General features: G+C 44.1%; 1 protein-coding gene across 1 annotated transcript; it reads right to left on the reverse strand.

The window, feature by feature from the left end:
* Positions 1-776: 776 nt before the first annotated feature.
* Positions 777-24,837, reverse strand: LOC113159906 (fibroblast growth factor receptor-like 1). The gene is made up of 7 exons (XM_026356900.1): positions 24,549-24,837; positions 23,932-24,021; positions 9,836-10,108; positions 4,327-4,401; positions 3,847-4,131; positions 2,788-3,141; positions 777-2,307 (listed from the first exon to the last, which is right to left on the reverse strand). Exons 2-7 carry the CDS (start codon positions 24,014-24,016, stop codon positions 1,865-1,867), a joined length of 1,515 nt encoding a protein of 504 aa, XP_026212685.1. The 5' UTR covers positions 24,017-24,021; positions 24,549-24,837; the 3' UTR covers positions 777-1,864.
* Positions 24,838-25,707: the final 870 nt, after the last annotated feature.

A 25,707-nucleotide genomic window follows, 5' to 3' on the forward strand; every position in this document is an offset into this window, starting at 1 on the left:
ATTGTTTAACCTTTTACACTTCTGACTAGTAACCACTAGGGGGCAACATTAGCTTCTGTAGTATTTGAAATCTTGTCTACTAGGTTTTGGATTCGAAATACTCATGGATGGAAAAGCAACATGGGCTTTAGTTTGAATAGATTTCTTTTTTAACCGGTTAATGAACTCGCCTCATCTGTCTGGAGCCAAAGCTTGTCCCATCCTGTAATGCTTACAACAAAACAAGAGGGCATCACATACAATGCTCCCCTTCTTTCCTGAGCAATCACAGGCTCCTGTCACATCACTCCCAGAGCAGGACAATGCACTTCCTAAATGGTGAAAGGAAATCCTACCTAGATTGGAGTTGAATGAGGTGGTGGTGCGGACTGGGTGGAGGTAGATGGGGTTGATTCACTTAAATGGGGAAAAGATGCTGGGCATCTGGTGTAGCCTTGCAGGGGCCATCACTCATCTAAAAAGGGGTTGTGAGACTGCTCTTGTGTCTCTACTGTATCTATTCAGTCATTCATCCCAGCGACTTCTGTCCCACTGCTGGCTGCCCTCTGTGTCACCCTCAGCAGACATTTTGACTCACTCAAAGGAAGAAAGCTGACCTGTCTGAACCTAGAACCTCAACCACACTTACGCTTTCAGACACGTACCCCTCCACCGAAGTTATTCACAAGGACTTTTACTCTTTTTTTTTCTTTTACAAGCACAGACTGAAGAATATTCCTGTGAAATCCAGAAAGAGCAAAGTCATTAATCTCTCTGAAGCATGTTGCTGTGTTTTAGGTCATTTAATCAAACTACCAAACCAAACTTTTAAATGATTTGGTTCTTGAGCCTTGAATAGAATACAGTACATCATAAAAAATTGTCAAATATAACCAATTACATACAGAAATACCTAAATATTGACATGAACTAGATGTGATTAAGCTGGGTGATAAAGTACTCAAAATGTACTGTACACAACAGCATCAGTATACTTTAATAACATTACATAGATATGTAAAATGCCTTACTCTGAAAATAAACTTTTGATATATTTTAGCAAAATAAATTAAATATTCATGACACAAATTGATTATAAATGGCTACAGCTTCATAAACTGTGTGTAGATAAGGTGGCAGTCAGACAGACTTTGCTGGTTCATCTCAACATGCTACTGACTAATTTGGGCACCTAACTAAAGAATAATAACGAAGACCGAGTCAGTTAAAATGGAAACGTAGTCCTCCATCCCTTGCAGTCTTAGACAAGGTTTGCATGTCATAAAAAACTTCCCAGTCTACATGTCATCACGGTTCACAGACAACACAAGTGAGGGATGGAGAAAAGGACATGTTAAGTCTAGTGGTCAGCATCGCAAACATTATGCATCTTTAACACACAAAAGGTCTACCTGAGTAGGAACATAAAACCAGCTCTCGAGTACCATTTTCATCGTCATTACCTCTGCGCTCCAACAGCTAATAACGTCAACGGTAAAACCATGACTCGATAGGAAATCCGAATTCAACTGCTGAAGACGTGGCGATGAGCTGCAATTTAACTCACACGCTGCCGATTTCCTTGTCCTTTTTGTATTAAGTGCACAACAAGGATTCATGGATTTTAGTGGTGTGAGGATGTGAAGGTTACAAAAAAAAAAAATAAAAGCACCAAATATGGAAGTTTGGACATAAAAACACAAGGTGTGTGTAACTGGCCGCTGTGTGTCACACATGCACGCTCTCCAAATAATGTCCAGCTATGACAAGTCTGTTTTCGAAGAGTAATGCCTGGTGAAAGTCATTCTCGAGCTGCAGTGCAGTCCACAGCTCAATGTCCCTCTGAGATACCTAAGCAGTCAGTTTGGAGTATTTGGCACTAAGGCTAACACTGAAAGTGGATGTGTTGATGCTGATGAACTTTTCCGTCCACGTGGGAGTGAGTGTGTGTGTGAATATCCGTGTAGATTTTTGGGTATATTTTAGGGGGGAGTGTCGGTCCTCCTTGGGTGAGGAGGAGCTGCTGCTGTGCCAGGTACTCCTCATAATTCACGGAGCTCATGCAGTCTTTCTCTGGGCTGGAGGAGCTCGACGATGGAACCACGCAGCCCCTGTCCCGCTCTCGATATGGCTGCCGGTGGGAGCTCTGCAGGGCCTGTGCAGATACTGCTGGAGCGCTATGAGGAGGACAGTGTTTTCTGCTCTGGCAGAACCACAGCAGCACCGTGCCAAAGATGAACACTATTCCGGCGGGGATGCCGATGATGACAGGCCAGGGGAGGGAGCTGGAAGCTGGTGAGAACATGGTCGCAATGGGAGGCTTTGTGTCTGCAAAAGGAGAGAAGAATCAGGAGTTGGGAAATCTGAAACATTCTCATGTTAGGTTGGATTTCTGTTCTGTTGTGACTCCATATTAAAGTCATGTGTTCAAAACGTGTACAGTTGAAACCAATTTATTTGGTTTGCAGCAGACTTGGAGTGAACATGATTAATGGAGGAAGTGAAAACTGTTTAATTTCTATTTATTGACTAATATGTTAATTTAGTGTCAGGAAAAGGATGATGATGAAAACCTGTCAAATTGACAGGGCTTTATTTATTTAATTTTTAATTATTTAATCATTAACACATTTGTGCTTCTTAGTATTGATTTGTCTCACATGTTCAGTTTGACACTGATTTTTTGTGCCCTTAAAAATAAACAACCACATAAAACATACAGTCTGATCTCTGCCCAAGCTGCTGAGTATGTTTTCAACCCTGTTGCGGCGCAGATGAACTGTGAGCATCCATTCCCGAGGAACTCACCTGGCAGCACAGTGAGGAAGGCGCTGCGGAAGCTGTAGCCCATGGTGTTGGCGCCTAAACAGATGTACATCCCAGCGTCCTCCTCTCTGGCACGAGTGATGAGCAGCTTGTTGAGGTAGGAGCCATCAGGCCTTGACCACACCTCCCCTGTGGGCAGCACCACGAATCGGTGATCTCCAACCTCGATGGTGGAGTTGTAGCGGCTTTCCTCGTTGGACTCCACGCGTTTGAGCCACTGGATGACCGGCTTAACGTCACTCCTCACTTTGCACTGGAACGACGTGGTGCCTCCGTAGTCCACCGTCGTGTTTACTGGGTGAGTGCCTGTCAGGATAGGCTTGGAGTTTGTCCTCTCTGCACAGGCACACAAAGGAAAACTGTCAGCACTCACACACAGACGTCTTTTGACCTGACAGCCCGTCTGTGGAGGCGTCTTAGCTGTTCATACTGTTATTAGCCTGAAGGTTAGAACTTATAATTGACAGAGACGCAGCAATACCACATGTAACACAAGAAGTATGTGTGATTAGTTTCCTGTCTTTCTTTGCTCCTGGTTGTACAGCACACATTTCTCATGGGAAGAGGGGGGGGGGGGTGGGGGTGCAGTGGGTCTGGCAGACAGCTGGGTTTTAATCAGCTCCAGATTGGGTGGAGAGGTTCTGTGTTGAACAGCCTCTCTCTCCTCTATGCAAACACCAAGACACAAGCCCTCACTCTCAAGCCTGCTCCGTCAATATGCTTCTCATATACATGATTACACAAGCACATTCATCCATGCAGCGAGGATACTCGGATATGAGACCTGCTGATCGCAATCAGACGACAGGAGTAGGTAGATCACAGAGTTTTTTTTTAAGGTCACAGTTGTTCCTTGGTCAAAATCAGACCCACTATTACAGTGATTACGCTGTTTTCATTTCCTGCAGTGATGTACGAAAACGATCCACACAAACAGCAGTAATCACTTACATGAATGAGCTTCACATCATGCGTTACAGTATTTCTACGTAAACACGTTGACATATGCAGCTCAGCTCAGCCTCTTTGCCGGATACTTACGTATGACCTCAACTTTATACGTGGCGTTGATTTCCCCCGCCCGATTGAACACCCTACAGGTGTATCTGCCGCTGTGCTCTGGTGTCAGGTTCCTCAGACTCAGAGTCCACTTCTTCTGACGGCCCTCCCCGACCTCCTGTTCTGTCAGCGGCGTGTCGTCCTTCAGCCACACGATGTCCGGCCGAGGGTTTCCACTGGCCGTACATTTGAGTCGCACCGAGCTGCCCACAGGGCGGGCTATCACCCTTTTTCTCATCTTAGCTGGCTGAATGAAGCGGGGGCGCACTGTGGACAAAAGAACAGAAACATTTACATTGTTTTCAGTATATACATGACCTGATCTGAGTTTACTCTCATTTCAAAGGATCATACCAGTGTTTTCTTATGTTTCGTCTGCTCTAACATTCACATTTAAAGGCACTTTTGTTCCAGATGTAATTAAAAATTAAAATCGTTTGTAGTAAACAGGATAAAGCTTACCAAGTCTTTCTGACAATACATCAGTGCCCAATTCCGACTCTGCTGTCTCAGTTGTTCCAGGTCCACTTTTGTCATCTGATGACACAGAAAGACAGAACAGTTGATGCACAGCAGCAACACTTAATGTCTTTTACTATTAAAATAAAACTAATCTGCAACAAATGATTCAAACTAGTGTAAAGATGATCTGAAGCTGAAGACACTTGCGATGCCTTAGTCTAAAGTTGTGATGACACCAAACGGCTGCTGTGAATTAGAAACCTCAGAACAACCTGCAGAGCAGATATTAAAATCTTAAGTCCATGTAAATGTATTAGTTTTTGGCTGTGCTCTCAACAGTACAGCAGATTATGTGCTCTAGTCATACAGTATTCTGTAAGTGTTTATCTGAGGCATCATACACATGACATAAATTACTATATTATGAATACATCTATTAAATCATAGGGTGATAATAGAGTATTAAATAACAAATCACTACTTTCAAAGACTTTTAACTTTTGATTCTTAATTTTTGACAGCATCACCATCACACCTCTGATGGGAGGCCTGGAAAACCCTTCTTTGCTTCATCCAAGTAAATTAAGCATTTACTGATAGGCCCCTCAAAGTTGGGTGCATGCTCCGGTCATACTCTGTAGCATTTGGAAGTAACATGATCGCTTTTCATAAGCTCAGCTCCAGGAGGCAGCTGTAGAGTTTATGTCACTGGCTGACATCATTCAGCAGAGCTAAGACGGGGCTTAGAGAAAATATAATGAGTGAAACGTAATCGAAGCTTTGTGATGTGTATCCACTTTTTTTTTTTCTCACTGATGTATTGGCAGAGTCGGGCACCGTCACCCTCTGATACATGCAACTGATGAAAATGATTTTATATGATACTAATGATGTGCCAATTCCTATTTGCTACGGTAGTCATCAGCTTTTTGACCAAACCAAGAGTGAAGAGAAATACAGATGCAAGGCCAATGCAACTGTATATTTAAATGCATATAACAATCCAAAAGGAGAAACTATCAGCCAGTTCTGTACCTTTCGTGCCCCGTTTTGATTTCTGATTCCAGTGCAGCCTTATGTTGGACTTTTCTAGATGCAGCTTGGCACACTTGATTCCCTCTCAGGGTTTGATTGGGTCAGGTAAAGAGACCAGATGTGACTTCTAACCCTCTCGTTCTGCCTCCCTCCAAGTCCCCCCGAAACCCTCGAAGCTCTCTAGGGTTCTCTGGGTACAAGCCCTCCTTTGTTTGTCCCCTGCAGCACCAAGCCCAGCCATGATGTCATGGCTATTTGAAGGGGTTTAACTGGCCAACTATAATAACCCATTCCTTTAAAAAACAGCCTCCACTGGAAGAAATATTTCTCTCTTATGCTCGCTTGGGCTCTCCACATTCCTCCCGGTTCCTGAACCTCCCAATCCAAACAGAACATGGTCCCACACTGCCGGGGTTTTCGTTTGACTGTTTTTTTCCTGAATTTATTTCCTCTCTATTTTTTGGCGATGCTAGGGAACAATAGCACCCTTTATGCGTCTGCCCCGCTAAAGCTATCCCTTGCCACTATTGTCTTTACACAATGTTGGCTCGCTACACTGCAGACAGGGGCGAGGTAGGACATCTCATGGCTGCCATATGTGTGTTATTTTTGGAAGACTGAAAAATTAAATAATCAATAAATGAGGAGTGACCGAGAAGTCTGTGAATAAATGAGCAACCTGTTCTTTGTCTGGGAGAGTGAGTAACAGCTGAAACATAATAAGGGATCAGTGATCAAATAAAAATCTTTATATTTAATGTACTGTTTATAACCAATGACTGAGGGACATTCAAGAAAGGAGTTTCAACTGCATGCTTATGCAAATACTTTAAATGCTCCAAGCAGCACAAAAAATGCAATCAGGGCTTAAGGTCTGACGCCATGCACTCCCTGTTCATTCACAAATCCAGCCACAGGAAACAGATCACTACATAGTCTCTCCGCTGGCCTCCTGTGCCAGCTGAATCACAGGAAAAGGCCTGATGATTTGGGGTCGCAATGAGCTCCAGATGCTGTTGGGGACATTGTACTGTCCAGGCATGGTTTTTCGCCGCAGTGGCCTTGCATCACACTCTGCAAATCTCCAAACAGCTACCACATGTGATCAGTCACACACGGGGCAGTTTATCCAACAGTTGGCCTGACGACGTCTCCAGAGAGGAGCAAAATGAAAAATGTTCTGCCCGAGCCAGCAGCTCCATGTAGAAATAAAGAGCTCTGCCAGTCCCGTGCTAGCCCTGTAATTTATTATCTGTGCAGACATAAACATTAAAATACTATCCTGTAAATGTTAATATGACAATCCCATGTTAATGCTGATATGGAGCCTGAGCAGCTGAGGACACAGAGCCTGCTGCATGCATTGGTCTCTCCCGGCAGGGGTGCTGGGAGGTGATGGGGCCAGTTGTCAGGAGACCACCCCAAACAGGGCCCAAACAGCCAGCTGGAGGGATTGAGGAGGCGCCATGTTGCACTGACTGACCAGATTCTTTAGATAGCTCGAGGGAGGACTGGCTCTCCACTGGCCTATGGGAAGAGGGAGATCTCTCCAGCCACAGTGGAACCCCCTCCTCTTCCTTACATCATCCTGCAAAACCCCTCACTCTCTCCTTTCTCAAACTCCCCCCACACATTTGCTGTCTCTTCATCTTTACTGTCTTTCTTTGGCTCCGATTCACTGCTGGGTCCCAGGCACTGTTTAAAAAATTATGCTCTCCATTTTTGGCCTTTTAACTTGAACAGCAGCCAGGATTTTGTCGACCCTTCTCCCCTGACCGGCACTGTAACTGACTGCAGTTGCTTTTTGTACTTTGTCACTCTGTGATCCAGTAAAAATAATAAACTGACATGATGTACAGCTATGCAGGGAGCTACCCCTCATTTACAGCATTTGAAATAAATAAACCTCCTCTCTGATCTTTTTGAGGCACATAATAGGGCGCCCAGCAGGTTAACTGCATGCTGCTGAATTAAAAGGGCTAACAATTAGCTCATTCAACCTTAATGGAAAGTGCTGCTCCTGATAATTTGCAGACGTTTTCGCTGACAAGTATTCTGGCGATGTGTCTAATCTTCATGGCAAAAAAAGCCCTCACACTACAATGCAGCCCAGTGAAAGAATTATCTATAAAAACAACCCCTGTGGCAGCGGCTGGAGTCTAATGGGGTGACAAGACAGCAGAAAGAGATCGGTGGGTGTTGTTGTTGAGATGCAGGCAGGCTGTTGAGTGTCTCAGGTCGGTTCGTCACGCACTCACTACCAGAGGACAAGAAGGAAATAGAACAAACTAGATCAGGATAAAAAGTGAGGCCAGAACGTCTCTAGGTAATTCCATAAAGGGCAAAAACACCCCTGATAAAAATCTCATGGAAATATGCTTCCAAGAAAGACTTATGATTGAACTTCCAAAGGGATTTTTTCCTAACGCAATCACGGAGTGGGAGTAGAGCAACGCATGTAGTCGGGTTGAACTAATCTCCCGGCGATCCCTGCCAGCTTCATCACAGCAATCTTTAAACTGTTTTCAGTGAAGTTTTCGCTCTCTCTCCGTCGCTCTGCAGCGGAAGCCAAACCAGACAAATTATGTCACCTAAACGCACTGCAGGGAGAAAGTTGTTATCTATCCCTGAGATTAACTGGCTAATTGTGTGTGTGTGTGTGTGTGTGTGTGTGTGTGTGTGTGTGCGTGTGTGCGTGCATGCTGGTCATCAATCATCTAAATCATCAATCTTAAATCTCCCAGCTTTTAAATCCAAAAATAAATTCCATAGGCATGTACAGTATTTGGCTCTGTTGCAGAGACAAATTTTTAAAAATCAGTGTGTTTAGCGAGCACAACCATCAGAGAAGCTTTCATACCCTCATTTGTTATTATTTGTACTTGGTTGTGTTTATTAAAGCTCACAAAGAGACGTGAAATCACTACACTACAAGCGTTTTTTAGAAATGTTTACGAACTGCTGACAAATGACATTAATATCTTCTCCTTCAGTGAATTCATATCTTCTTTCATCTTCTGGACACTTCGTTGCACAACTTCCTCTCAAATAGTAGAAAAAGGTTCAAGAACATTTTATTTATCAGTTCGTTTTAGTGCTTACACTTCAGCCGACACTTTCAGATGACATTCAGTCTAACCACTGGATTTGGCAGTCCACTAGCTATTTATCAATGTTTGCTTGAAAACTCAAATGCAACACAAAAACCTGATCTGTTTCCTCTTGTGATCTGAAGTATTTTGCTGCTGGATGAACTTTACTCAAAACTCCACTACACTGTGTTGAGCTCTGAAGTTTACGTTCTGCAGTGAAAATGAATCAATCAATCATTTAATAGACATCAGGTCAAAACACCCCAATCGGGACACTGAAACACAATCACACATCACTGGACTGGTTAACAATATGTTCCACTGTAAAGAGCTCAAACCTCTGACGTGTTGAGTAAGATGCAGACGCAGCCATAGTCACGCCTGACTTTGATAATACGTAGCACAACTGTAGAATGAACCTTAACATTATCGCTGGCTCTGTGCCTCAATCTCCAGCCTTTCATTTTGGCACAATCAGCAGACACCCTCTCTTTGAACTCAATGGAAGCTTCATATTGAGGGAGACCCTAAAATAAACTTTGGTGCCATTTATTCCCAACTCGTGAGCATGTTTTACTACAAAGAGCTGCTTTCTGAACTGCTGGGTTTCCCACATCTGCCTGATTATGGTTCTTCTTCTGAAGCGCGGCTATCACAAGACCATACTGTGCTCCTCCAGCGAGAGAGAGAGAACAGACTCTGGCCCTAATTAGGCATCTTAGAGTAATTAGACTAAACACAGCCTTCACGCTCCACTCCGCTCATTCATCATGCTCCGCTCTAGCGCAGAGGAAATGCACTGTATGCACATGCAGAAACAAGTAACACACTCCGTCAGACAGCGCTTAATCCTCCAGGCCAAGAAAGCTGTGTGAGAGTCTAGAGACAAACCGGCACTATTACGCTGAATGTGTTTCTTATTGCAGAGCTGAAGACCTCCTGCCTCCACAGAATGTAGCCTGAGGAAAAGGAAGAGCTAGAGATCCAATTGAGTCGCAGAGGCTGAAGTAGTATGAAACAATATCCCATGCTGCTGTTGACTTTGGGCAGGAAGAGGTAGGGGCTGTAACACATACAACAGATGAGAGGATCAAGCACTAAACCTCCATAAATCCACTCGTTTTAGACCTCGACCTCTATCAGTGATGCTTTCTTTTAACATTTGTACTGTGGCAAGACTCGACTGCAGGAAAGTGTTACTAAAGAAGATGATGCAGCTTCGCCATTCAAATCAGGGACTGACTCACCACCACAGACTCTGGTTTTACTTAGCAAAACAGGTGACTTAATGTTTTAAAGATGCTGAATGACGCATTTTACAACCCTCAATCATCGCACCTCAGGGAACAAGGTAACACAAGCCGAACTCCACCGGCACTCACCGATGACGATGAGGGTGTAGTTGATATTAACGCTACCGAAGCCATTGGTGGCTTTGCAGATGTAGGTCCCCGTGTCATCTGCCTCCACCTCCTTGATCTTCAGGCCCATGCGGAGGATACGGAAGCGGATCCAGCCGCTGTGGATGTTGCGCCCATCTTTGGTCCACATTATAAGCGGGGGAGGGTCCCCTTCCACTGGACATGGCAGTTTGATGGCACTGCCGAGCCGGGCTGTTTGTCTGTGAGCAACCTTCCCAGACACTCGTGGGGGGCCTGAGGACACGCAAACACAAGAATGATACATTTTATAAAACCAGTTGTACAAAACCATAATATTTCTTTTTGCAAAAGGAACAAATCATGTGGTTGAATCACCCACAATAACTTTGAAATCTGGTTTCTGAGGGTAATAAGAATATTTTGAAACAGTATACTGCACCAGTGTAATATGCCAAGAAAATCATAAGTTAATACATGATGGAACTAACTCTTGTGACAGGTTGCAAATATCTTCCAGTTGTGACCAGATCAACCAAATCTTTCGTCTTAGCATTCTTAATTTTAAATAGCCTACATCATTTAAAGTAACTGGCAGAGAAAAGCATATTCTGCAAATAAACAAAGTGTGTATATATACATCTACAATTCATTTTTACAAATGGACAACTTCTTCAGCTGATGAGGATGGTGTGATATGATCAAAGGTTCGTGGTGAAATTGTTTTGCCAACTGCAGCTTCCAAGGTTGTGAATGATCCCAGCATTGTTTTAATTCTGATTTCCTTTCCCGTTAATCATCCTGTGCGACCCACAAAGAGCTCAAAAACCCACAGTTTGGAAACTACGGAGCTCGACTGCCTATTGCGCATAAATGAAAAATCTGAATTTGAAAACAGCTCTGAGAACAGTTTGACTGTGGACAGATGGGACGATGTGGAGGTCATTTGTCATCTTTTTGTCTGATTATCCAGAAATGTTGAAACCAGATTGTAGTAATTGGACAAGCCCTGTCGTCCACTGCCTGCACAGAGAGGGTAAAGTGTTCTGGCTCTGCTTTTGTGTAGCGTGCAAGAGATCAAAGACATGGGGTGGGCAGGTCGCAGGGAGACGGACAGCAGCCTGTTCTCCCTGGTCTTAATTGGCTCAGGTCTGGTCCCTTAGATGTGGTGAAGTGGAGCAGGCCGAAACACCCTGCGATGGTGTAAGGAGGCCTGCACCGCTGCTTGCACAGCACCAGCCGTTCAACTAACTCCCCAACAAAAACTAAATAAAACCCTGAATTACTGAGCAGACTAGACACCGAGGTGAAACAGGAGATTTGGGGAGTCAGAGAGGGAGGGGGAGGAAATGCAACCAAACCCTGTAGCTGCAACAACCCTCAAAAGTATACAGAGACTCCACAGACTGTGCCTCAGAACAAATGGCTGGTCTAGAGGGTAAATACACATGGCCTCTCCCAATACACACACGCACACACACACACGCACACACACACACAGTCCTTTGGTGCATTTCACACATATGGTAAACAAGAAGTTCATTACACTGAAGTGGCTGCTGTGGGGGAAGGACACAGGTAACTTCATCTGTTTCATCCATCACATTGCCACATCTACAACATGTACAACATCTGCACTGCTGGGTCCACTCCATTAGCTGATGGATACACTCATATTGTCTCCCCAAAAAGAAGAATAACATGTATACATCATCTCATCAAACTCAAAATTCGCAAATCTCGAGAGCGTAAAACCAATGAAAGCCTCCGTCCTTTTGTTTCCACGTCACTCCCAACCACGCATGAACACACACATACTCAGAGTTTTCCTTCCTCTCTGTGGACGGCCTTTCCTCGTCCACAGAGCACACAGGAAATTGAAAGTGTCATTGTTTATGTCTGTGGAGAAAACGTAACCGCAGTCTTTTTGGCTATTGTCAGCTGGCTCATATCTCACTCCTCCAACTACCAAGAAAGCAGAACAGAGGAGCTCACTGTTGAAGACTCTGCGTTAGGACCACAAACAGTCAATACTGGCTCAGTGCTACTGGGGCTCTTTTGGACTGAGCTGATCTTAAAAGGCTGAACCACCCGGATCAATTTATGAAAACATAAATTAATGCCAAATGTTTAACAAATAGGCCTTAATCATCTCTTCTGATTTACAGTCCCACAAGCCCCTCAACTATGTATTCCTTCTGGATTAATGGAAAGGACTAATGTGAGTCCACGCTTTGGCTTATATTCTGGAAAAACATGTTCTTCAAGCCAAAGATGAAAGAGACATTCACATTTTTCCTGATTAGATATATGTTGATAAGTGAGGTGCTGCTGGGCGGCTTTTGTTACCTTGTACTCGCACCAGGCTCTTCGCTTTGTGCTAAATTGATCCGCTGCTAACTGTACTCTTATATTTTCAGTATCCTACAGATATCAATCTTTCTATTTAACTAACCCGAGGACAAAAAATGTCTCTATTCCTTTAATTTTGATGGTCTCTGTGTACTTGAACAACTTGAGTTGTTTAGGATGACTTTAGCTCTGAAGCTTTTTGGCTTAATACACTAAAAAGCTTTGGCCGGTGCTGCAGGCAGCAGGAATGTGCAACAAACGATTTCCTCCCTCCATCTCCGCTTCTAAAAAGCTTTTTGAAGTCCTTTTGAAAAACAAGGCATGAAAAGGTGCTGAAATCAAGGACATGGTCTGAATAACTTAATAAGTATTTGTGCTGTGTGCATGACCACCATCTTTTCTTCAACAGGGACTCCCCTCCACCTCCTCTCTCTCAAGGACAGGTTCCCTTAACCTTGGAGTTGAAAACTCTAAGGCCACACAAAGGTACCTCTGTAGCAAATCCAATTCTGATAAAAGGGGATCATTGCTTTATGTGCTTGATTATTAGATACACAGTTAAAGATGTGCACCAAACAAACTCGTTTGTTTTTCGAGACTCCCGCCTGGTTGCTGAACTAAGCATGTCCTTTACAGAGGCTGTGATGAATGGAAATCTGCCAGATTTATGACAAGCTGGTGAGCATTTTCTCCGTGTTTACTCAAATTGTTAGAATTGTTAGCTGCTCTGGAAGTGGAAATTGATACACATGACCAGATGGGCTTTCCCTTACTGCAGCGCTGGTATGGCGCTCCTTATTATAGCCCAGCTCCATGTGTGAATGGAATCTTTCATAGCGCAGGAAGAGGAGGAGGAGGTCTGGCGACTCACAGAATTAGCTCTGTTTTTCTTTGCTCAATTTGGTGATGGATTATTTTAAGAAAAAAAAAAAAAAAAACGGGGCACGTTCAATAAGAGGCATTCTTGTGATACAGACTAAATATAGAGATTTTTACGAAACCCTGTGAACGGGTTAATGAGCTGTTGATGTGACGTGCAAGCATCCGTGGAGGAAAATGTCACAACGCAAATGAATGACTATAAAAGCTGCTAGACTTGAGCAATGCTCAGTGCTGGCACCTCTCTACTCATCTATTTTCTCTTTTACAAAACACCTGTGGATTTGTGATGATGTGCACATGCATTTGTCTCCTATACAAAATGCTTTTTTTAGTCAGTCCAAACATGCCAATAAAGGTTTGGCTTAGCTGCTGACAGCAGCTCCAATAGCGAACACCTGGTACTTCATCAACTGCAATGAGAAAAACCTGATAATGCACGCAACACTGTCTACCCGATACAGGACAAAGTTATTCAAACAACACTGTAAACATCTTCTAATAAAAAGGATTCAGGCCTTAATCTTCGGCCAACTGCAAGAATTTCTTGTGCATCAAAAGGCTTTTGCAAGCTGCCAGACTGTAGTGATTCATTACTTAGATAAACACTGATCTTAGTGAACATGTCTTCAATATGCAGTATTTACATAAAGGATAAGAGACAGATAGAAGCTAGAGAAAGCTTCCTCCTACTCAGCAGCACTGTGTTAGCTCAGCAGACCATACAAGAGCAGACAGACCTAAAAGAGGAAGGTTTAATGGAGCCTGTGCTTCCAGGGAAATATTCTATCATGCATCTCGTAAAAGCTCAGAAGCTCTTGTATGACACAAATCAACAAAATGGACTGAGAACAGTAAGTAGGATTCAGGCAAACCTGAGATGAAATAAGGAAAAATACATGAAACCAAATCCAGAGTCGTTGATTTCACTTAGGTGAAGGTGAAAGGTGAGGCAGACGTGGCAGCTCGGGGAGTGTGTGAAAGGCCAGAGCTTCTGTTCAGAGCCTGCCGAAACGCTCGGCTATACATTTCACAAGCAGAGATAAAAATCGGAATAAAACAGTAAGCGAGAGAGGGTGGGGGGGGGGGGGGGGGGGGGGAAGCCACCTTGGCAGTTCAAGAAAGGAGGTGAGGTGAGGCAGGGAGGGGAGGAGGCCGGGCAGCGACAGGGTGAAAGGGGACGGTGTATGTGGAGTGGCGGTGGAGGCCGTTCTGACAGCAGCGGGGCAGTGGAGGATGAAGAATGCTGTCTTTTCTTACCCGTTCAGACATCCCGCTCAGCAACTTCGCCCAGTGTGGTAATCAATACCTGTTATTTTCCCCTCTCGGCTTTCCAATCAATAGATAAGACCAGGGTAAGACCAGCCGGCACAATGGCTCTTTCTTCGGCACCATCTGATGTGGGCTGAATAGCAACAGCTTCAGTGGTGGGAATGGTACAGGAGGAGCTATTGGGTGACATGAGGGACCAGAGAAACAGCAGGAGGAGGTGGAATTAAAAGAAAGGGCTAAAGAGAATAAGATGCTCCTTTCCGTCTATCTGATTAAAGGACAACTTTGCTGCTTGTTTTCATTGAGTCTGCGTCTGCTTCCTTCACTGGCGGCTCCAGAACGTCAGGCTCCTGCCGACTCCTCATCAAAAGAACAGAGAGAAATTACTCCAGCGTCATAAAGCTTCTGGAAACATCTCCATCACGCGGCCCACGGTTAACAGGCCCTACTGTGGAGCCTTTGAACTCTAAGCTGCTATAATTCATTAAACTTGACTGCCTTCTCCTGGCCCCAGCTGCCGGAGTCGGACAAAAAACAAAAGAGCTGCAGAAAAGGAGCATGTGTGTGATTGTGTGTGTTTGTAGACGGCCGTCTGCTGTTATAGTGCAAGAAATGAAACTGACTCACTAAGTTAGTTAGACATAATTGTTAATTTGTCTGATTTATCCCACTACAAATGCCAGCTAAACAATGTTATGTGACAAATTCAATATTTCTAACTTATTAAAACTGTAATCCTTTCATTTCACAAAAAGCCAGGATGAAGTCTTTCCATGAAGGCGCCACACTTTTCCAAACTTCCACAACCGTGGAAAAGGATGAAGTCCCTCACTGGGATTAATAGAGGCCTTTCACATAATGTTTTTGGAGACTTATTATTGGACAGTGCATACAGCGGAACAGTTCATATACTATGTTTACAGCGTGTTACCTGCTCAACCACAGCACAGAAAGTTGTTGCTTTCAAAGTCTTCTTTCCTCTAATAAAAACAAAACTCTAGGTAGCTGTAGGTAAACCCAGACTGAGTCGGTTCAGAGGAGGCAGCTCCTTCTTCTGATACTCGATGTTTCCTGTGTTTATTTTACAGAATAACAGTGAAGAGAAGTATTATCTTTGTCACTAAAGTCTGAGAGAACTTGTTTATCTGTGTCACAGGCGTCCACCGTTGCACAAAAACAATTAAAAACACACCGGTGAGCCACACTGAGACTAAAATGAACATGGCTGCTACTGCTGCAATACTAGAATATCTAATATTATTAATCTACTACTAAAAGCAAAATGAAATAGCAATACAATTAAATAAGTAAATACAATTATTGGTTTGTGTGACATACAGTGAAAGTTTTAAATGTATGCAACTTGTACATATAATAATAGAAATAAAGACACTTTTCTTTAATATTCACAATTAATTCAAATCACCAATATAATAAATCACTAGCATAACCTATAATGCCAATGCAAGTCTGTAGTTCACTGGTCGTGGGCTGTCATAAACAGTGCACAGTAAGTCCCACTGTAGGCGCTTTATCTCACTCCATTAGGCTAGGGCCTGGTGCACACACAGGGGCTGAGTGTGTGCTTAGGGCCACTTATCAGGGAAGAGGCAACAGGAGGGAGATTGGAAAAGAGAGAAAGGCCAGATAGAGTGACAGAGGCAGAGAAAAAGATAGAGAATGAGGGTTCGGAGCAGGAGAAAGAGAGAAAATGAAGCCGAGCAGGGTGGGGGTTAAAGAAAGGAGGGTTAAATTAGAGAGTGGCAGGGAGCAGAGGCTAACATGGCAGAGAGGCCTCCTTTAACACACAGCTCATAAGAAGAGGAGGGCTGCACGGGGGAGTGAAGGGGGATTAGGTGGGCCCGGGCGGCAGTAACCAGGAATCCTAACAATCTCACACCCCACTCCCTGGCCCAGGCTCAGCCTCAGCCACATGACACACTCAAACAGACCTCTCTCTCCCTGCAATACAGAGCGGGGCACCAGCGAACACCTGTTTATTACCGTCTGTCTAATATGATTGGAGATGCGCTGACCACTTAGCCCTGAAAGAGGCATTGTGAGATTACTCACACAATTGGCTGCTCCGGACCACCTGTGCATTGTCTCGTATTCTCCGACAGACTTAACAGCACAAGGATATGAAAGTGGAAAAGCATGAAAACAAAATGAAAACCATTATCATCCACCATCCTCTAATAGCAAAGTGAGTTAACCATTAGACAAAATGTTCACGATCACTCCTCCAGCGTGTTTGCTGGACAGTAAAGGAGGCATATTACACCACCTCCTCATAACAAGAACTCTGTTTTTGTTTCATGACCTCCATCAGTCAACAGTGAGATGCATCCTGCCACTCCTTGCCTGCCTCCTCCTTCCTCCTCCAACCTTCCTGCATTCCACAGTGGGTAAAAACAAACTATCCAACCTGTGTTTGGGCTCATTGTGTACAGGTGACACAGTCAGAGCCTAGTGTGGGGGCGCTGAATGAGATACAGATGTGTTATTAAGCCGAGTCACAGTCAGCCTGCGTTGGGCTGATGTTCTGCTCACTGGCAGAGAAGCACAGAGGCTGTAAACAAGACTGTTGTTAGTCAGACATGCTGTCACCAGCAGTCCAGTGTGTGTCTCTGTGTGTGCTGTGGTTACATCTGTGTGTGATGATGATGTTAATGATGGCCGGCCTGAGCCTGACGCTGAGTGCCCCTCATTTCTCTGTCTCCAGGAACCCAACACCAGCGTACAGTCTGAAGACCGGCCAATCTCCATGACACTGGGAAGCACTTTACACCAGCGCCTTTGTCAACAGGGTCTTTTCAGTAGAGGACCAGTGACAGACTGTGATGTAGCAGGAGGGTTTGGGCAGAATGGAGCAATTCAGAGGAGAGCAGAAGGGAGGGAGAGGCCAGGAGAGGAGTGGGTGAGGGAAAGAGAAAGTCGGGTGAGACAGAGAAGAGACAGAGCGCTGAGAAAAGAGGGAGAGGCGAGGCGAGACCGACGGAGGGGGTGGACGAACTGGCAAAGCTCTCACTGACAGCAATGGGGCCTCTTGACAATCCACGAATATCGTCTGAAATCAATCTGTCATCATGGAGCTGTTGAGCCTGTCATTACGACGTGGTACTCGCCCTTTCACAGTGACAATTTGCTCAGTGCGTTCCCAATTCACCTAACTACTCAGCTGTACAAAGGTCACCGCCAGACATCCGTCTCTTTCTGCCAGTCTGGCTGTCTCCCTAGTTTGGTGATCAACTGTCTCCGCACAGAGCTGGGACCTGGAGAACTGAGCTCATTACTCCTGTTGGTTAGTCAACGATTATACCCACCAATAGATGTTGAAGTGCCAGTTCATAAGACAATGAAAGTTATGAGCTCAAAATAAACTTCAAATCAACTTTCTACTTCTATTACGTCATATAATCCCAGTGTTTCATACAACTATCCAATAACTAAAAATGCCTTTAGAATACTAAACAAGGTAAAGGGTCTACATCTGTTCTATCTGTCTGTGAAGCTGAAGGAAGAACTCCACTAACTTTACACATCTCAATCTCTTCAGTGGTCTAAAATAAAATTGGACTAATTTTCTAAAGATTATTTTGTGGCTCCAGAGGAAGCTATGCTAAATGTTAATCAGACACGGTCTCAACAAATGGATAACAGATAATCAAAATCATTTTAATTCACCTTGGATATCGGCACCAAATTTAATGGTTATTCATTCATCCCTCCTATATCCGTTAATATATTTTCCTCCATAAATGCTAACCTTGTGGGTGTGCTAGAGGAAAATACAGGTAATTCAGTCTGTGGTAACATGGTGAACAAGTGACCAATCAAGTAACAAGCCAACACTACCATCTCTACAACATGAATAGTTAAAATCGAACACGAACAACATTCTCATTAGCTCTTAGTCCTTCTATACTCAGGCTTGGTTTAATCTAATTCACATCTTTGTGCATGAGGAAATCAAATCAGTTTCTCTACATGGTACAGAATTCCAGTCTGGGAGAGCAGTGGCCATGCAATAAAATATGAGGATTTATACTCTTCGCTCCTGAAATGCTTTTTCCTCTCTCTCCTTTGTCCTGTTCCACTCTTCAAGTCAAAGCAGGGACATATTTTTCCATTCATTACAGAAGCAATGGGTCTCACTAAATAAAAAAACGGTGGCCTCTTTGCCTCCTTCCAGTATTGAGAGAAAGGCTGCTGCTGCTGGAAATGTGTGCAAAAAAAAAAAAAAAATCAGCTCTCAATGAAAACTCCTCCTTTGACATACTGTGACAGGCGATTGTCCAGACCAGACTCTCTACAACCTAAATCAATGGGGACAAAGCACAATGCAAAACATTTCTGAGTTTGCAGAAAAGAATCACTAATGAGACACAAAGTGGACGTGAAAAAGCCAGAAAGCCACGTGGGGTCTCATTGAAACTCATCAGAGGTGAACTAAAAGGGAGGGAGTGGCTGGTAAATGGAAGAAGGGTTTGGGGGTTCGAGTTGAAGGCAGCAGAGGATTCGCATTCAGAGCTCCTTATCCCAGTTGTCCCCTGGCGCAGCTTTCTTCAGGCCTAGCCAGCCATCACTGTTGCCATCACCGTCACTTTCAATCAACCTATTAACTGTGAAGCAGTAGGGTTAGAGTGTATTTGTCAGGACAGCAAGTGAGTTACAGGCTCCCAGAAAGACAAGGAAGCAGCAGGAAAACAAAGACAAAGACAACATTCATGATCCTTCCAATGTGAGGTGTTGATTTATGGTATCAGATTAACAGGCTGACTAACACCGCACTGTCTCCCTAAATCAAAAAACAGAAGGAAAACAATGAAAGACCTCATAGTGTAATGAAAAATAATAAGTTAAGAAAATGACAAAAGGGAAGTTCATCTGAAAATGATATGCCGCAGGTACCTCCTAGGTGCCTGATTTGGTATTCTGATAAGTCAGTATGAAACTTCAAATTCAAGCAGGCTCTGGCAAGTACAGCAAACGAGCACATTCAGTAAGATGGGGCAGATAATATTTCTGCACTTTTAATCTGCCTTTTAATCACTAACATCACAATGACAACTGTTCGACTCGTCTCAACCTGCTCAGTCCGACCAACATCCTGAAGGCCACCATCATGTAAATACAGTATACGTTTCCTTAAGACAAGAAAAGGGTTGTTGTAAAAGAAATGTGTAGTCATATGTTGGTTTTGTGCAAGAGAAGGTAGAAGACGTGGAGAAGAAACAAAAGCGATAAAGGGAAAACACGGGTTTAAATTTCTGCAGCCCCTGCCTGCAGCTGTATGTAAACCCACAGATCCAAATCACAAATCTACAAGTTAAAATACACAGGAAAACAAAAACCGGCTTCTCCTGTTGAGCGGTGAAAGAGGAGAGCAATTGGAATCTCATCATTTCACTCACTAAAGTGACTGAGTGAACAGCTGTGGAGTACATGAGGAGTGGGGAGGGGGGGGACAGAGTAGGAGCGAGGGGAGTCTCTCCATGATTTGGCTCCACAAAAGAAAAAGAGAAAACAGCGCGGGACTGAAGAAATGAAGGAGGCGAGAGAAAGAGGGGTTGCGCAAGACAAACAGTTCCCACTGTGGGGCTGAAATGTTATTGTAAGGTCACTTGTAAGGTTCCACTGAGGCGGACCATCACCCCCCACCTACAGGCTCGCTTCCAGTCGCTCAGACTAGTCTTTTTTTCTGCCAGGGGTGTAACACAGCAGCCTGGACTGTGGAGTCAAAACACTGTCTAGTATCATCAGCCGCTTATTTAACACCAAACAGCTGTTAATTAGCAAAAATCTGTTATTCATATGTCTGGTACGTGATGCAAGTCAGTCCAGGGAAACACATAAAGCTGATTATCATCTGAATGGGGACAGTCTGACACCTCGGCGTGTAACTCTGTAAGCAGCTCCGTGGGTTGCGTGAAGGTTAACAGGAGCAAGAGGAATTCTATTTAACCGAACCCAAATCCATTCAGCCAGCAGGAAGAGTGTGTGTGGTCTGAAAGCACTCCCAGAGCCAACTGCCCAAACAAACTAATGAGGATTGTACACACACACACACACAGACCTTTGTATGATTCAATAGGATTTTATTAAAAAAAAAAAATTAAAAAGGAGAAAATTAAATTCTCCTCGTGTGCACGCGAGCATTAGCATACAGCTGTAAGTGGTGGACGATGCCATGTTGAAATTACACATGAATGCTAATTGAAGTGGCCATTAAAGCCAGTCAATGAGGGGAGTGTTGCTCACTGGGATTATATGACCCTGCTAAAGTAAACACCAACTGACCTCCATTATGACTACTTATCACAGCTACAGCTCTTTCCTTTCTTTCCCCAGCGAGGGGTGAAGTCTGACACATTCCTCTCTCCAAATGTTTCCTCCTGAGCTGACAGGGTCAGCAGTGTGCGCTAATAGATGGGGAACGCGGATCGTTATAGTGCCGGTAACATTATTTCCGTGATAGAAACAGAGGGATCATAACAGGGGGAATATTATTTCCACCTGGTTTGGAAGAGAAGGAGATGGAGTGGGAATAGTTGTTGGTATACCTCTAAGGTTTTCCAAATTGCTCTGCGCTCCTTGGATGTCTCATTATCATGACTTTTCTCTGAGTAATTTCAGGCTCCTTAATAAAACACGTATAAATTCTGACAGAAGAAAACAGCACACATTCACTCTTGCAACTTCTTCTCACGCACCTCTTAATGGCAAGTTCCCCATCTGCTGTGAGCTCCAGTAGATGGAGGGACGAGGAGTGTTTAAAATTAATTGCTACTTCCCTTGTCCAACCTAGGGGACCATCACACGCAATAATCCATTCATTGTTCCCTGCAAATGGACCCAGACTTGGTAAATAGGGGCCACGGAGAGCTGAGAAAGGTGGGGTGGGAGTAAAAAGGTCAGCTCGTGCCTTGTTTTAGCGACAGCACATTAACTTAACTCATTTCCTTCAACTTTACACTGGTAATAAATTGGAGGAAAGGCAGGGAAAAGGAAGGGGACATCTGTAAGAAGGGTGGTGGGGCTGGCTGGGGATGTGCTGAGCCGTCAGAAGATGATGGATGTTGGACTTCCCTTGAGTTCTACTGTTCAGTGTGGGCAGGAAAACAAAACATTAGACCAAACTGAGTTTATTTCTAATACTTAAATTGAGCATTAAAGTGAAAGTTAGGGAGGGAATGTAAGAAAAAACCTTTTACTCGGCACCAAAGCTGAGCTTTTTCAGTGCAACTCTTTCCGCTGTTGTTCCCCCCCTAGTTTCACCAGCTTGCCAAAACACGGCTGTTTCACCTTCTTACTATTCAGGAGCTATTTAAAAAATAAGATGACTTTGGGGCATTTTGTTACCGAGAAACTAGCCTCATTATGTTGAAAGGAAATGGAAAACTGTCCAGGAGCCAAATGGCCTTGTGAGTTTAAAAGCCCTTGGCATTCAGTTTATCTCATAGTACCTTTGTTATGAAACCATGATGTAATGCTGCTATAAAATGTATATTTTCCAAACAGGGCTGCAGAGCAGTTTGCAGGCAGTAAACTTCACAAGATGACTCCAGAGGTGAAACAAACATTTGCGTGATGTTAACAAAGACACGAATAACACAGATTCACACACGTGCATTACATTAAAATGCATCCACACGCAGTTTAGACTAGGTTAAAGGGTTTAGGCTTTTAGGTACTATGGTTAGGGAGACGTGACTGTGTGTGTGTGTGTGTCTGTGTGTTCATTGTTAGCTAGCCTTGTGTGTAACAGAGACACCTGGTGCCTCTCTGTTCTCCCAGGGAGCATTTCTGCAGATCCATATGTCCAGGCTGCTGCGTTCCTCACTTAGTGGAGCCCAGTGGTCCCCAGGCCTGTCACCACATTAGAGACTCTGCTGGGACACATCACTGAGCACCTCCTCCAGCTGCTGGGGGTGCCACAACACCAGAGCGAGGAGGAGGAGGAGGAGGAGGAGGAGGGGTGCTTAGATGGAGGAAGTGCGGTGGGTTCCTTGGGAGGGGTCTTAAGAAATAATTGTTGCTTGGCCAGTTGTAAAGTCGCATCGGTGGGTTCCACAGTCAGATGGTGACTGACAGCAACAGGCTTAAAATCCTCCGCTCACAGTAAAGAAGCACTTGTGATGTGTTTTACTGTTTCACACACAGGTCAGCGGGGCCTGTCGTTTTGAATTTAATTCACATCTGTCAAAGATGTCATCATACATTGTTAAGTTTTACAGGGACAGTTTTACAGCTTCGCGGGCCTTTGCCTCTCTGTAAAAGCACACGTTGTAAGTCAAACTGCCCCCCCCCCCCTGCACCCCGGCCTGCATTTTCACAGGATGTCAGAGTCAAGCTGTTGTATTTGGACTGTAACTCTGAACTAACTGCAGGGAGAACTGTGGGATGCTTCAACTTCGCAGATCGTCAAGCATCATTCAGAGTCATCTCACACTATCTGCCAAGTCCGCTGCTGCCACTCCGTGCGGCGTCTGCAACCACTTTCAGGGAAATTAAGAAGAACAAGCTGTAAATCCTCCCTTTTGTCTGACATTAAATCAGTTTAGAGCCTCTGAACCTCCACTCTGCTCTCTTCTTTTTCTCCTTTCTGGGTTTCGTCTTCACTGACATCTGTTAATCTGTAAACATACAAAATTGCCTGTCTAATCTTATTTAGCCTTCACGTCTTGTTTACTTTTGCTTTAGTCCTGCCGTGGAGGCACGGCTGCCACGCCGTGAATAAGGCATTGTCTGCAGACCCACAGATCTAATCTCACCCTCAAAACCGCCGCCAACCCCCTCCTGCCTCTTCTACTTTAAGTCCTGATAGCCACATGCAGGTATTGTACCTATCAGACGCCTCTTGAATTGGAGAATAAAGAGAGCCCTATGGAGCCTGCTTGTTTTCCCAGTGAGTGATCTTCTGGGTAAAATGTGTCTGCTTTTCAGATTTCTCTCATTAAAGCCACAGTGTAGTTTTAAGGTTTGCCTCGGTCTTTGACTCATGCCACTGGATTGCATCAGTCACGGTTCAGCAGTCAACGATGGTGGCGGAAATCACTGACGTTGCCTCGACAGTTACTCACGACCTGTTGACAAGCTCGCTGCAAGTTGTCTTCATACAGGAAAGTATTGATACTGGTGCAATAAACAGAGCATTGAATTATGGTCTAGTCTCTGCTCAGTGTTTCGCAGACAGTCCCAGCGGCTGGAGAGCTGAACTCTTACACTGACTTGTGTTTCTTTCACCCTGGGAAGCTGATGGATGATGTTTGTTTGGTTTAGCTGCAGTGAATGTGCACACACACACACACACACACACACAAACTGGGGGTAGTGGTTGACTTGCCCTCTCTCATTCCCCTGCCATGTGTTGACTTTGGGCTCTGTTTAGAGATTTCTTTTTTTTTTTTTACTTCTTAGTTTTCCATCTCTAACTTCTCAGGGAGAAAGCGCCATGAGCCAACTGAGACTTTTTTTTTCATGCTCACAAGAAACGAGCCAGTCAGCTCGAGTTAAATGGGATCAAAAGATGCTCACAGCCTGGACAATATTAGTAAGAAAGAGAGAACGGGCGCTTGCGAAGCTGCACTCACCTCTTGCGCAGTCAGTCAGTAAAACAGCCTCGAAGACGAGCAACACGATCTTCAGGATGCTCATAGTGTCCAAAGACAACTTCATGTTTCCTAAAAATGAAAGCCACATGGAGACAGTGAGACAGGATACAGACATGCAGCAGAAATAAGGTTTAGAAGAAAGTCTTCCATGAAATGCCTCTTTATATTAAATGCATCAGTGATGTAATGTTACACACAACATATATGAAGGCTTGAGAGGGCTGTTGCAGCATTTATAAAACAGTTTCCATGTCACTCAAAGACTTTTTCTGGCTCGACCAAGTTGTTTTTTCTTTACTTGACCTCAGTGGTTCATAAACTAGACCCCTGGGAGCTTTTGAGCTCTGTAAGAAAATCTAAAGGGTTTCAAACCCCGAATGAAGAAGATTCATGATAATATATATAAATGAACGCAGCTCTTTCTGCCTCCAGTCCACAGCATGGTCACAGTCTTTGGAAAGTTTAAGACGCTTTTGTGTGAAGGCGAAATATTACAGCTGCAAACTGTACTTGAACGCGTCCGTGCAGCTTCTGCTGTTCACTTCAAAACGTGCAAATAAAGAGATGTGAAGAGCTGAGTGTGTGGAAAAACAAACCTGGACGTCAAATGAATGAAGTCAGTCCTGTATCCGCCGCTTGACAGACGTGTTTCTAGCTGAGCTCCGTGCTGGGTCCATGAATCAGAAGTGACAGTGGTCGACTTTCCACCGACCTCTAACAGCACCACTCAGCTCCCTCTGACATTCAGTGCTGCAACTAAACCGGACACTTGCACAAAGCGCAAAAATAACACTGTAGTTTATACAAATGTAAAAAACTAAGTCGGGACAGTCCACTGTGTGTAGTCCGCTTCGTCCACCAAGTGACTTTTCCAGTGCACACACACACACACACACACACACACACACACACACACAGCGGAGACTTGTTGTCCGGCCCAGCGCTGCAGCTGCGGACCAATCACAGCCCGCACACACTGACTCTGTCTCTCTCTCTCTCTCTCTCTCTCTCTCTCTCACACACACACACACACACACCTCTTCATCACTGAGCCTGCAGCTGGCTGCTTCATCTATGAGAGAACAGATAACAGCTTAATAAGGATGCAAACATCACGAAAAAAGCAGGTCCCGATGTTAAATTATAGCGTGGAGACTTTCCAGATGTTCCGCTATGAGATGATTTTTTTTATTTTAATTATGTATAAGTCATTAATAACTCACTGCCGGGCATCACAGATAATGGTAAATTATTAACGTCAGGTAATGCATCGGCTCCTGCTACTAGAAACGTCTGGGATCCTATTTTTCAACATGAAGGACAAATACATTAAAATGTATTGAGTATTCAGACCAGTACTGTGTGGCCCTATGCGGACACCTAGTGGTCAACTAGACTGATCTAATCCAGTCCTGACAGCTTTATCTTACTGTGCAGTCATGAAAGAGAAGATCCATCTGAGGTCTTTTGCAAAGATGGTTACTCTTACTATTTACTATGATCAGATTACTAGAGATGGGTAAATTATAAAAGCAGTGGCTGAAATACCCTGTCTTTAAAAAATAATGGTGCCTACATTGCCTTTAATGAAGCCAAAAGCATTTCTTTGACCTCCATGTCTGATAAATGACCCCCTCTGTAAAACTTTCTGTCCTTTTTTTGAAGCCTTTACATCCAAGCCAACTATTACTATTTAATATTTCCTTAAACTTTAAAAAGCTCTGTCCTGAGTCACAGAGGACACACACGTCTGAT

The sequence above is a fragment of the Anabas testudineus genome, chromosome 12 (genome assembly GCF_900324465.2).
Source record: "Anabas testudineus chromosome 12, fAnaTes1.2, whole genome shotgun sequence".
Lineage (NCBI taxonomy): Eukaryota > Metazoa > Chordata > Actinopteri > Anabantiformes > Anabantidae > Anabas > Anabas testudineus.

Coding starts and splice junctions, on each gene's coding strand:
- LOC113159906 (XM_026356900.1), bottom strand. CDS start 24,016: ATGAAGTTGTCTTTGGACACTATGAGCATCCTGAAGATCGTGTTGCTC. Junction 10,109..23,931: donor ACTGACTGACTGCGCAAGAG/GTGAGTGCAGCT, acceptor GCGTGTCCTCAG/GCCCCCCACGAGTGTCTGGG. Junction 2,308..2,787: donor CTTCCTCACTGTGCTGCCAG/GTGAGTTCCTCG, acceptor CTCCTTTTGCAG/ACACAAAGCCTCCCATTGCG.